Below are 12567 nucleotides of genomic sequence, written 5' to 3'. Positions count from 1 at the left end.
TCATTGTTGTTTGGCAGGTCCGGGCTGGGAATTCAAACCCACCACCTTAGGTGTACATGGCTGGCACCTTAGCCGGTTGAGCTATAGGCGCCGAGCCGGCTGCTGTGCTTCTAATGATCAAATGGAAACTCTGGGTCCAGGGTGCTGGGGCTCGGGTACTGGCAAGCTCATCTCCCCAACCCACACTTCCTTGTGCAGATAAAGTCCATAAAGTCCAAGGAACTTCCACCTTCCCTTGAGGAATCTTCTCGGCTGGTCATGAGTCCTGAGTTTGCCCACAAAGTTGTGACCTCGAGCAGATATAGGTGCTCACTGAGCCCCACCAGAGGGTTTTTGGCTTTCAGATTAGGAATGCCAAAATATGAAATATAATATCCCCAATTCTGAAAAAATCTGAAACTGGAAGTACTTCAGGTCCCAGGAATTTCAGATATAGGATACTCAGGTGAGCAGATGACCACCCCACAAACACTGAGCCATTCAAGTCATTACCCATCGTAACTAACAGCTATCACAATTGTCCTCACTGTATAACATTAGAACTAAGGCACAAGCCAGGCATAGAGGCACCTGTGGTCCCAGCCACTCGGGAGGCTAAGGCAAGGGGCTGGTTTGAGCCCAGGAGTTCATAGCCACAGTGAGCTATGATCACACCTGTGAACACCACTGCACTCCAATCTGGGCAACACAGGGACAACTGGTCTCAACAAAAAGAACTAAGAAGTGAAGTAACCAGTCATAGGTCACGCAGCTGTGAAGCTGCAGAGGCAGGATCCACACCAGGTGGCCTGGTCTCACATGCCTGTCTCAGTCCCTGGGCCCTGGACATTCCTGCCCACACTCCAGATGGTAGGCAGCACCTGTTCAGTCCTTGCTACTAGATGCTACTCACTGGCAAATGTGCACAGAACTCCAAGTGCCCACTGCCTCCTACTCATGCTAAAAGCCTCCAAGGTCACACAGGCACAGTGGGCAGCAGTAAAACATGACCTCAGTGTCCCCAAATCTCTTCTCTCTCCAAAATGTAACCTACAGGAATGACCTTACACAAGGACCTCGACCTCAGGACCATGGACAAGGGGCAGACACTGACTGCAGGATGTGGACACCACCTGCCTCTACCACACCAGCAATGTCCCCTGGGAAGGCAAAGCTACTAGACAGGCTCCCTCCTGGGACCAAAGAGTATGATGAGCCACAGAACTACACCCTCTGCAAGGCTGTCCACTCCCAAAGAAGGGACAAGGTGTCCAATAGTCAAGAAGCCATGTGAGCCCCTCCCTCTCCTCCTGAACACTGTTGAGCAAAGCCAGGAGCTGGGGTGATGGCCACCCAATGGCTGTGGGTACTCAAAGGGGACCTTTGGGGAAAGAGCAAGCCTTCCACGGCCCTGTCTGCCCATCTTCCCTTCTCACTGGAATGTGGCCAGGGGCCTGGGTTTCCTTTCTCTCTCACTTGCCACACAAGCAGACCTTAGAGACCACACAGGAACCAAGAGGAGGAAAGATTGGGGCAGAGGAGCCCTGACCCAGCCCTGTGTCCCCTCCAGCTCTCAACACCCTGGAGGTCAGAGTGACCCAGTCCTGTGTCCCCCTAGCTCCCGATACCCTCAAGGTCAACAGTGACCCAGCCCTGTACACCCATACCTTCCCAAGGAACCTGAAAATCCCCCTTTTTATTCTCACAAATACATGACCATGTGACAAGAGTATCCTATCTTTCCTTTCTTTAGTCTGTGAATCTCGAAAAGCAAGGCCTAGGTTTTTCTTATATCCTGCAATAATAAGTCCATGATTCCCAAGGCCTGGGGATGTATCTGATGGTGGCACCCACTGACACAGAACAAGCCAAGTGGGCAAACTCAGAACCCAGCTGCTGGCTGGTGAAACTCAGACCCAGTTGCTAAGTGCATCTCAGGAGGGGAAGCTTGAAAAATAATTTTACTTTAATAAACTAAAGCAGGGTATTTGTGATTAAAACATCAAGTACAACAGAAAGTTCTTGTCATTGTCTTTTTGGTGTGTGACCTTGAAGTTTAATCTGTGGCATCCTGTCCTCTGTGTTCTATCCCATCCTAACGCTACCCTCAAACCCTAACATACACAATCAAGAATGCCCAGACAACATATTTACAAGCTTCACAGTATTTCCCAGATTAGATATACACAAAAATTTCCCATGCTGCCCCCACTTTTAAGCCATGATGATACTAAATCTGAGCCAGCTTCAGAGAGCAACTCACAGCCATGGAGACCAGCCCAGCCTGGGAGAGCCATTAGCCAGACCCCATCACCTACCTGCTGTGCTGGGCCAGCAGGAGATGCCACTTCTTTTTTTTTTTTTTTTTGAGACAGAGCCTCAAGCTGTCCCCCTGGGCAGAGTGCCGTGGCATTACAGCTCACAGCAACCTCCAACTCCTGGGCTCAAGCGAGTCTCCTGCCTCCGCCTCCCAAGTAGCTGGGACCACAGGCGCCCACCACAACGCCCGGCTATTTTTTGGTTGCAGCCGTCATTGTTGTTTGGCGGTTCCGGACTGGGGATTCGAACCCGCCACCTTAGGTGTACGTGGCTGGCGCCTTAGCCGGCTGAGCTATAGGCGCCGAGCCAGGAGATGCCACTTCTAAAACACCACTGTTCAACTGTCCACAAGACTGGCTGGTTCCAGTGCAGCCATGGACAGGGCAGTTGGCTGGGGAGTGGGGGGAGGGTGGGCTGTTGAGCTGTCACCATGACAATGAATGATTTGAGAGAGAACATTAAAGTATGCTTATTCACGGACAGGGGCACTTCTGGTCCCTCTTCCCTCCTCATGGGCCCAGCCACTAAAAGGGTTTCTGGGGCCCAAGAAGGGGACAAGGAAGGCAAAAAAGGCTTCCCAAAGAAAACACAGAAATATACTTAATACAACAAAATACATTTTAAAATAAAGGTACCTAGCCAAGACAGTAAAAAGAGGGTTTTCTTTCCACATGGCCTTTTTTCCACTCAGGACACTCACAAACACATTCTTGGTCCCAGTGCTGAGGGCTCTTTCTCTGAACACTGAGCACTGGGCCAAGCAGGGCAGGAAATGATGAACAGGGAAAGGAATGCTCAGCCAAACACATGGCCAGCTGTGGACTGCAGGAAGACAGACCAAGGTCTTCACGTCACCTCCCGTGATGCCTTGAGTGAGTCACTGCAGAGCTTTCGCGACAAGGGGACAACCAGAAGGCCCAGGTCCTGGCAGCAGAGCATTTCATGTTATTATTTGCAGAGCCCTACACAGATCCCCCCAACCAAACCTGCCACAAAGGTTGACAGTGGGGACCCTCCTCCACCAGCACCTGCAAGACAGGGACGAGGTGCTTTCTCATTTGTCACCACGTTTGCCTGTAGTTTTCTCTCCACATAGATCTGAGAGGATTTGAGTTTGTCCCTAGAGTAATGCCTCTCACCTGAATTCCAGAATATTTTCCCAAGTGACACAGTCAGGGCTGGTCTCAGCCCCCTAGAGATGGGGGCTCCCAACACCCAAGAGAGCAGATCAGAAGCAAATGGGAGGGAAGTTGTCAGAAAAAACAAATCCAGGTCAGCATGGTGGCTTAAGCCTGTAACCCCAGCACTCTGGGAGGCAAAGTTGGGAGGATCCCTTGAGCTGAGGAGATCTTGGACACAGCACAGAGCCCCAGGTCAGCCTGCCAGCCCTGTATCTGTCCAGCCTTAGCCTGTCCAGTAGAGAAAACAGTAGTAAGAACTGCTTGAGAAACAACAATTTTTAAACTCTATGTCTCTTACTCAGCTTGGACTGGCCCATCTCTGCTGCCATGGACCCTGAATAAAGAGAAGGTTGGTGGGAGCCAGCAATGAACCTCCCTCATACCACTATCCCAGGTGATACTGCATGCGCTGAGCCAAGCATCTCTGTCCCACCAGTGGCCCCAAGGCTGAGAGTATGCATGTGCGTCTGTATGTACACACTGTGTCACAAGAGCAGACCTGTGGGACAGTGAAGGTGACAGACACTCTCCCTCAACTTGAAGCCTTCCCAATCCCCCAGAAAGATGCTCCTTAGCCCTGCAAGTCTCAGACAGGCTGCCCCCTGTAGTCTGAGTTTTCGTGTGGACATTACAGTAAATTAAACATCCCAAACTGTTTACAGCTGTGAATGTTATTATTGCAATCAGGATGCACAGAGACCAGAGATACCCAGGACACTCGAAGCTGTTCTTCAGGCTTCCTGGAAGGACCCTCCCTGTAGGTAAGTGGCCAAGGGGCAGGTGGGGCCCAGAGGCTGGGCTCCTATCCCAGCAATTACCCCTGAACCTAGAAGATCCTGCCCCCCCCAACCCCGGGCCCACCATGAACCCTATGACCTCAGTAGAGCTCCTAGACTGTCCTAGAGGTCAATTGGAGGTAAGGGGCAAGCATCCTTCCCAAGCTTAGGGCTCAGCCGCACCCAGGGTGGCAAGGCTGCCTGAAGAGGCCAAGCTAGCCAGCTACCTCCCTGCAGGATCTGGAATTCCCCTGCAAAGCCCTCATCCCCAAGACCCTGGGAAAACCAGCCCTGCAGAGCATCCCAGCCCAGACTTCTGAATGAAAGTCCAGCCTGGCAGGTCCCCAGGCTGCATGCAGATGGTTTCCTGGAACTGGCTGCCTCTCTGGGTCTCTAACAGGCTGTACCCAGTTTGACCTTGCCATGTGAACCCAAATAAGACAAGCACCCAGGGGCTGGGGTGTTTGTGGTTGAACGCCCCAAATGCCAAATTGAGCGGCCTGCCCCTACCCAGGGGGTACCCTGCCTCAGGCAGTGCCAAGATTACCACTGGTACTACACAGGGGAACCTTCAAGTGCAGAAACCAGAGGGCCACAGCAGAGGCACCAGTGGGAATCCAGAGCTGCCAGCCAGCAGGCTGCCCACACCATCTTGATGCTGCTCAGGTGCTCTTTGGCAGGTGGCCTGAGCTGAATCCTGGCCCATCCCACTGGGCACACCATGAGCCATCGTTCCACTGCTGTCATGAACAAGGACCACTGGTTAACGCAACATGCCTGTCACCTTGCTGGACAAACCCAAAGGCTACATTAAAGGAAAGTAAAGAAGGACAGGGCCTCTGGAGGGAGCCAACTCTCTCTGTCTGAGGGAATGGCTTGATAACACACCCAAGAGAGGCCATTCCTTGCTCTCAAGAGCACCCCAGCCTCACTAAGGACAAGTTCACCACAGTGGAACTGTACCGCTCACAGCAACAGGAAGCCAGGGTCCCCATGCTCTGATGCCGACTTCCCTAAGACTCTCTTGCTACAGGTGTGACTCCAAAAGTCACTTTGTTCCTGGGGGCCCCACAGGAGGATGAGTTGAAAACATTTAGCCGGGCATGGTGGCTCACAGTGGTAGTCCTGGCTAACACAGGCTGAGAGGCCCCACTCACTCCCAGTGAACTGTGGTTGCAGGCCTGTCTGTGCACAGTCATGACCAGTGCTGACATGACTGCACTCTCCAAGGAGCCACCTGCTGCCTTACTTGGCTTGTTCACAGGCTCCCTAAGCAGTGATTGATTCTTGGGGAAGGAGAATGTGAAGGATGTACACAAAACAAAGCAAACCTCCAGAAGTGGATTTAGAAGCAAAAGGAGAAGGAAAAAAGCAAAACAAAGCAAAGGTAAAGAGAAGATTTCGGGGCATGTGTAACTGCCTTCCCCTAAGTGAGAGGTTCACCTGTGTATGAGGTTACTTTGTGAGCCTCTCGACACAGAAGAAAGAGCAACCATGGAGACCAACACAGAGCCAGAAGCCTATTCACGCTCAATGCAGATACCACACCCAGGTCAGAGTCACACTTCAGCGTACAAAATCTCCAAGTCCAAACCAGATTCTGGGGAAAGACACAACAATAATGGCACTTAAATCTTGTTAACTTTCCCAAAGAATCCTCCTTTCCTGGGAATCCCAGCAGCACCAGGGCAGCCTGGGGAAGTCTTGGCGGCTGTTAAATGGGGGTTCTGGGAGGGGGGGTGGAACGTGACCAGAAGGCACCTGTCTTGGTGGCCTCACTTTACTGGGCTCACTCAGCCACTGGCCACAGGTACTACTGCAGCAGGCGTTCTGAGTATTATCCTTGCCCGCTGCTCAAAGCAAAAGGTCCTAGCCGCATTGTATGCCCCTCCCTCTCTCCAGCACAGACCCCAACCCTTACAGGTGGCTGCAGAAATGTTGAGGGCCACCCCAGGCTACACCTTTGCCCCTGACCACTCACCTTGCACCCTCTAGATGCCACCAGCACCTGCAGACAAGCATTCAAGTCTCCACATGGCCCTGAAGTCCCCTCCTGCCCACCTAGAGCACAAAGGCCATCCACACACACCCCTCTCTGGCCACCTTATCTGTGCTAGCCTCTGAGGGGATCCCCTGTCTTCTAGAAACCCCACCCTCCCTTCAGTGAGAGGCTCAAAGCCCCCCTCCAAGACACCCTGTGTGGGCTCTTTCCAACCTCAACATCTGCCACTTATCACAGCACACATCCTTTTTCGCTCATGTAGCCGCTTAAGTAAAAGTCTAATTTGTTAAAAGAGAAACAGAACAATAGCTTAAGATTACACTAGAAAAGACACTTCCTATCTAGAGATCTGAGCAGCCACAGTTCCTTTGCTCATTGGCAATCTCCTTCATCTCCACAGAAGAGGCTCTTCCCTCCACTAGGAACAATGAAGACACCAAGGGAGTTAGGAGCTCATCTAAAACCAAGAATCATAAATACATTTATGCCATTATAGGATTCAATGTGATGATTATTTGTACAAATATGAAAGACTTAATAAATAAATAAAGGACAAAAAATTAAAAAATAGAATAAATTAGAAATAAATGAAATTGAAAACAATAAATAAATAAATAAATAAATAAAACCAAGAATCACCAAAAAACATGGCCAGCACATACTCTCAGAGCTTGGACAGGCCTACACCCCCTCCAAGGCCTCCCAGCTGCCCTCAAATCCAGTTGCCTCTTGTGAAATTTGCTCTTCACGCTTCATAACTGCAACTGTAGTAGCTGCAGGTGGACCGTCCCTGGTGTGTGTGCTCCCAGCCACACGTTCACCTCATTTCCAAACTCATACGTGTCCACGCTTCAACTCTTTTAGGAAGCATCATGTTCAACTCCTTCAGGAAGACGTGGTTAATTCATTTAAGTGTGTTTATATATGTTCTCATTAGCTTCAAGTGCCTCCTGAGCCCCACAGAAGCAAATAAAAATGGTTCCTACAATGTTGCTGGATTCCACACAAGTGTAGCTGTCCCAGGTGGCCCTGTACTGCCCTCAGGCCCATACGTGGCCTGAGGCCTTAATGTGCCTGGGGGCTGTGCGGCCACCCATCTGTTCACAGGGGTCCTCTCTGCACCCCAAGACCTCATCTCCCCTAGTCCTCTCGCCCTGAATTCTATCTCAGCACATCTGGGCTAATGTTGCATGTCTGGGATCTCCAGGCTGATGTCCACTACCACTGGTGGTCCCTTCCTTCCCTCTGGACACTGACTGTCTCTGGTCCCTGAAGTCCTACATCTCTTTCTTTTCTAGCTCTCCACAATCTGCCACCCTCCTCAGTCAAGTCCAAGATCACAGAGAAAGGAAAGAGCCATTTAAACTGGTAAGATTAAGGGGTGAGGAGAACAGGACACAGCATCACACATGTGGACTCAGATCCCAGTGTGGCTCCCACAAGCTGGGCCACTCTGGGCAGACTACATCACTCAACGTGAACGTCATGGGGTTGGGAGAACATAAATAAAATGAGGTGATACATGTAAACTTCCTATATGAGATCAGCATCCACATACACACCCAGCAAACCCAGTGCTGCTGACCCCCAAGTGCAAGCAACCATGCACATTCACTCTTTTTTTTTTTCCATGCACATTCACTCTTACAAGTTAAAAATAGCACAGGCCACTTAGCCAAGCTCGGTTAAGAGAATATCCAAGTTCTCTTAACCAGGAGGATCTGGGGCCATGTGAGGCTAGACAGGCAGGAAAACGTATAGTGCTGCTGGCTTTGTGTCCTCGTGTCCACAAAATGCTCTTGTTTCAGGTCTGCCTTAGCCCAGTGAAGATCCTCCCTCAGTAAATATTCCAACTTGTTACCCAGGTACTATGCACACTCTAGGCCAGCTCCTAATCTGACTGCGAAGGCCCTGAAATAGCACATTCTTGCTGCTGCCATATCCCACCTGGCTGAATGGCTAAGGGGCACTATCTAGAAATGCCTCCACATACCCCATCCTGCAATCCTCCCATCTCCTCTTGGAGAGCTCAAGGCTGGAGCCTGCCCAGGTCCGCAGTCCCCAGGGCTCTACAAAAGCTGTCAGCTCTAAGGTACCATGACCCAGATTGCCACAGGCCCTTCCTTGTGGACAAGTTCTGGCCTTACAACAAAGGAACATGAAAGCCTCTTGAAGGGGCCAGGACAGAGAACGGAGGCAGCTGTGGGGAAAACAGTGGAGGGAGGCAGAGCCTGCTGCTACCCCTGCAGGCCTGCCCACTGCCCTCACCTAGACAGCAAAACAAGCAGTCACAAGCATTCCAGAGGACCCTTCTCAACCTAGAAAGCAAGGCTGAAATTTTTAAAGAAGTTTTTAATAGATTAAGAGAAATATTTTTTGTGTATGAAACACATTTATCAAGATAAGATCACTCTTTGAAAACAAGTAGTGAATATTGCAGGAAGAGACTGCAGACACACCACAAGGCCTCAGGCTGGCGATGGAGGGCTCTTGCCTGGCCTGACTCATGCACAGTCAGAACAGCTACTTCCTCAAAGTGGGGATCTCACAGGAAGCCTGTGCTCAGTCACACTTGGCGCACTGAGACACAGCTGTAAAAAATGATATTGTTACCAAAGATATACAACATTTAAAATGTTTAAGTGTAAGGAAGAACAAATCTAAAATAACCCTGCTAAATTTAAATGGGGAAAGTAGTAGATGCTTCAAGACAAGGACTCAAAATAGTTATGATAAAAATGCCTTACTTTTATTTGGCTCCTCTGTATTATCTCATTTGCAAAGGTAGAAGGAAAAAGAAAGAGGGAGGGGTAAAAGGAAGAGCTTCTTCCCGTTTATTCCAACTTCAGCCTCTGAATGAATTCAGACAAAGCACTGTTATACATCCCAGAACTATTTAAGAATTTAAAAAGGCCATCACCGGCCTGGAGCGGTGGGTCACACCTGTAATCCCAACACTCGGAGAGGCTGATTGATTATCTGAGCTCACAGGTTCAAGATCAACTTGAGCCAGAGCAAGATCTCGTCTCTAAAAAATAGCTGGGTGTTATGGCCACCTGTAGTCCCAGCTACTTGGGAGCCTGAAGCAAGAGAATCAGTTTGAGTTTGAGGTTGCTGTGAGCTGACGCCACAGCACTCTACCAAGGATGACAAAATGAGACTCTGTCTCAAAAAACAAAAAAAAAAAGCCAACACCCCTCATATCTTAAAAAAAAAGCTCCTACCCACCCCCAAAGTCTTCAGCATTTCTTTCTAAATAATAGTAGCATATTGCTTATGGTATAACTTTAGGGACAATTTTTCTTTTTCTGGGAGTGAGGGGGTAGGCATTAACGTAAGTCCGGACAGTATTGTCTTGTAAGCTCCTGCAGGACACAGCAGACAATAATTGCCTGCCTTTTGCCAAGGGAAAAGGTTATGAAGGGAAGACCTTGGGGTCACCCAGCAAGTCACCAGCAGACTAGGGCGTGGAGCGCAGAGCCTAGAGAGCAGAGCCTGAGGTGAAGGAACAGGAAAGCACACTGTGTGCAGTGTCTGATTAACACACATCTGCCCACATCAATGACAGCGTCACCATCTTGTCTGTGCCTCCAGGGCCCAAACCACCACCTTGCCCTGGACCATCCTCTACTTCCGTTCTCCTGACAGGCTTTCCTTCAGGGCCCCAAAGTATCAGGACCATGGAAAACAGTTAAGGGAGACTAAACCCCAAATCAGCTCATCCACAGATCACCTCTGACATCTTCAGCTCAAACCATTCTCCGCTCAAATGAGAGAAGGTATCCAGCTGAGCTCCCATACACTCAGCTACAGCAGGGAGGGGCACACCTGCAGCAAACCCTGCATGGAACATCCCTGGAGGAGAGAGAAAAACAGGGGTCTCCAGAGCCAGAGTCAACACTCTAGGAGTCGTGCAGCTGGTACAGTGGGCTATTAACCTGTCCTCACTGCTACTGCTCCTCAGCATGGGGGGAGGAGGGGCCAAGGCTCAGATTATACCCAGTCCCCATGCTGGATTAGAGGTCTAAGCCCCTCTGAGCCAGTCCTTCTCACTGATTAAAGTGGAACACAGAGGGAGGAGAAGAAACTGTGGGAGCAAGCAGCTTCTTCAGCCTCCTCCCTGCCAGCCAGCCTCTGCAGGATGTGTGGGCATCTGGACCCTCCCATAGATGCCAGGTATCAGGCTGGGTTCCCAGGAAGGCCAGTGCCACCACTCTCTTGGACATTTAGGGTCCCCCTCGCCTCCATCCTACTTCAGGTGCTGCTGGGAAGGGAATGACCCTTCAATTCAGGACTGGCTGTGCCCCAGAACCATAGACCCCCAGACCCACTGCCACCTGCCACCATGGCAACACCCAAGCCACGGTCCCCTGTGGTTCCTCACACCTCACTGGACTCATTCATTAATCAAGGGAAATTGAAGTAAATGCAGCAAGATGACCCTAGAGAGACAATGTGTCAGACACTTCAGGTAGAGCATGCAGGGGCATTCCTGATACAAAAGTGACAGCAGATTTCAGCCACATAAACAAGAGAAGCGCCTCCCCTGCCAACTACTCAGAGCTGAAGTGCTGCCACATCCCATCTGCAGTGCTCTGAGCCAAATATCAAAACAGTGTCTCAGCGATGATCTGTAAACCAAAATAAAGCCGGCAGGAAACAACGCGCTGATTTGGGGTCTCTGGAATTCCTCAGGCAGCATCGAATGTCATCAACAACTGACTCTCCCGCAGTGACTGGAGCCTGGCTCTGTTCCTGGAAGCGTTTTGCACATGGGAACACATCAGGATGGGGGCGCAGGGCAGTGGGGAGAAGGGCCTGGGGACAGGGACACTCTGGGCCTGACAGCACCAACCCTGCTCTCCCCCAGCACATTTAGTGCACCGACTTGTAACAGTCACTCCAGCAACGAACCCTGTTTGGAGGAGAGCAGGGAGGACTCGCCCATCACTCTCCCAGGATGAAACCACTAGGGAAAAGCAGATCCCTCCAGATAAAACGCCAAGTCCATCCAAACCCAGCCTCCCCCAGCCGCCTTCAGGGCCCGCACTTCCTCTCCCTCCCCTGCCCGGCAGCCCAGATTCTGGCCGTCAGTTCTCAAAGGCAGGGGGTTGAAGGGACAGCTCAGTGGCTCCTGCCCCGCAGGGGCCTTCATCCAGCGCGCTCCGCAGACACACGCACACGCGGAGTCTCTCGTGCGCGCGCATCCACCCACACAGGAGCGCGCGCGCACGCCCCAGCCAGTGGCTGGTCGGGGACAGATGTGGACCGGTTTCCCGGAAAGAAGTTTCTGGGCGCCGCGGCGGAGAAGAGATGCGGATATCTCAATAGTGTGGATCTGACACCTCAAGTGCAAGCTCCCAAGCAGACAGACGCGCGCGCACTCCCGCAATCACGCGGGCGCACACACTCCTGCACGCACACTGACGCGCACAGACCCACGCACATCCACCGGCGCGCGCAGCGCACACTCACACAGACACCTTCTCGGTGCCGGGGACCCCACCTCCCCGCGCGCCTCCAGGGAGCATGGTCGGCGGTAGTCGCCTGGTCCTGCTCTGCCCAGCCGGCCGCCGGGGGAGGCGGGAGGCGGAGAGGCGGCGAGCGGACCGCACCGCCAGCCCAGACCGCTCTCCGGTCACGGCGCATCACCCGGAGGGCGCCTCCGCCGCGTCCCCCTAGCGGGGGCCGGGAGAGAGGCAGACACTGGGGAGCGCGGTTGGGGGCGCCCCAGCCGGCAAGACCCCCTCCCATGTCAGCTGCCCGGCGGGCACTCACCAATCTTGATCTTCACGCTCTGGAACACCCGCAACCCCTCCTCCTCCACCGCCATGCTGCGCGTCCACAGGAGCCGCCGAGCCTCGCCCCGAAGCGCGCGCCGAGCGGGCAGCGCGGGCCGAGCGGGCAGCAGCCCCGCGAGCCGCAGTGGTCCGCACCCCGCGGCTCCGCCCGCATCGCCACGCGCCCACCCATTGGGCGAGCGCAGGGGCGGAATATGGGGGCTCCGCCTACGGCCTGGTCCAGCTCCCCATTGGCCGAGACTCGAAGGGGCGGGCTCAGTCTCCGAGGCTGTACTGGAAGGGCAGGCCCGCTAGGCTTTGCGCCAGGGGACCCGGGTGGGCTTGAGCCTGGGACGCTCAAGGGGGTGCACGGGAGTATCGGGCATTGAAAAGGGAGAACCGGGGGGTCGGGCACTGAAGAGAGTGAACCGCGGGGTCGAGCAGTGAACGAGGAGCACCAGGGAGTGAATTTCAGGAGCAGTGAAGGGCATCCCCTGAGGGGGGGTGGTGTTGGGCACGGAACTGTGTCC

The 12567-nt window shown here is 52.6% G+C and overlaps 1 protein-coding gene across 1 annotated transcript in view; it reads right to left on the bottom strand.

Moving 5' to 3' along the window:
- Positions 1-12153, bottom strand: part of RASA3 (RAS p21 protein activator 3) — a 111604-nt gene extending 99451 nt beyond the window's left edge. The window contains exon 1 of the mRNA XM_003799977.3: positions 12036-12153. Coding sequence (XP_003800025.1) covers positions 12036-12090 — 55 coding nt within the window. The 5' untranslated portion in view covers positions 12091-12153. The remainder of the gene's footprint in view (positions 1-12035) is intronic.
- Between the last annotated feature and the right edge of the window lie 414 nt (positions 12154-12567).

The sequence above is a fragment of the Otolemur garnettii genome, unplaced genomic scaffold, assembly GCF_000181295.1.
Source record: "Otolemur garnettii isolate 467f Iridium unplaced genomic scaffold, OtoGar3 scaffold00161, whole genome shotgun sequence".
Lineage (NCBI taxonomy): Eukaryota > Metazoa > Chordata > Mammalia > Primates > Galagidae > Otolemur > Otolemur garnettii.
Note: the sequence above shows the minus strand (reverse complement) of the source record. Positions and strands in the feature narration are given on the sequence as shown.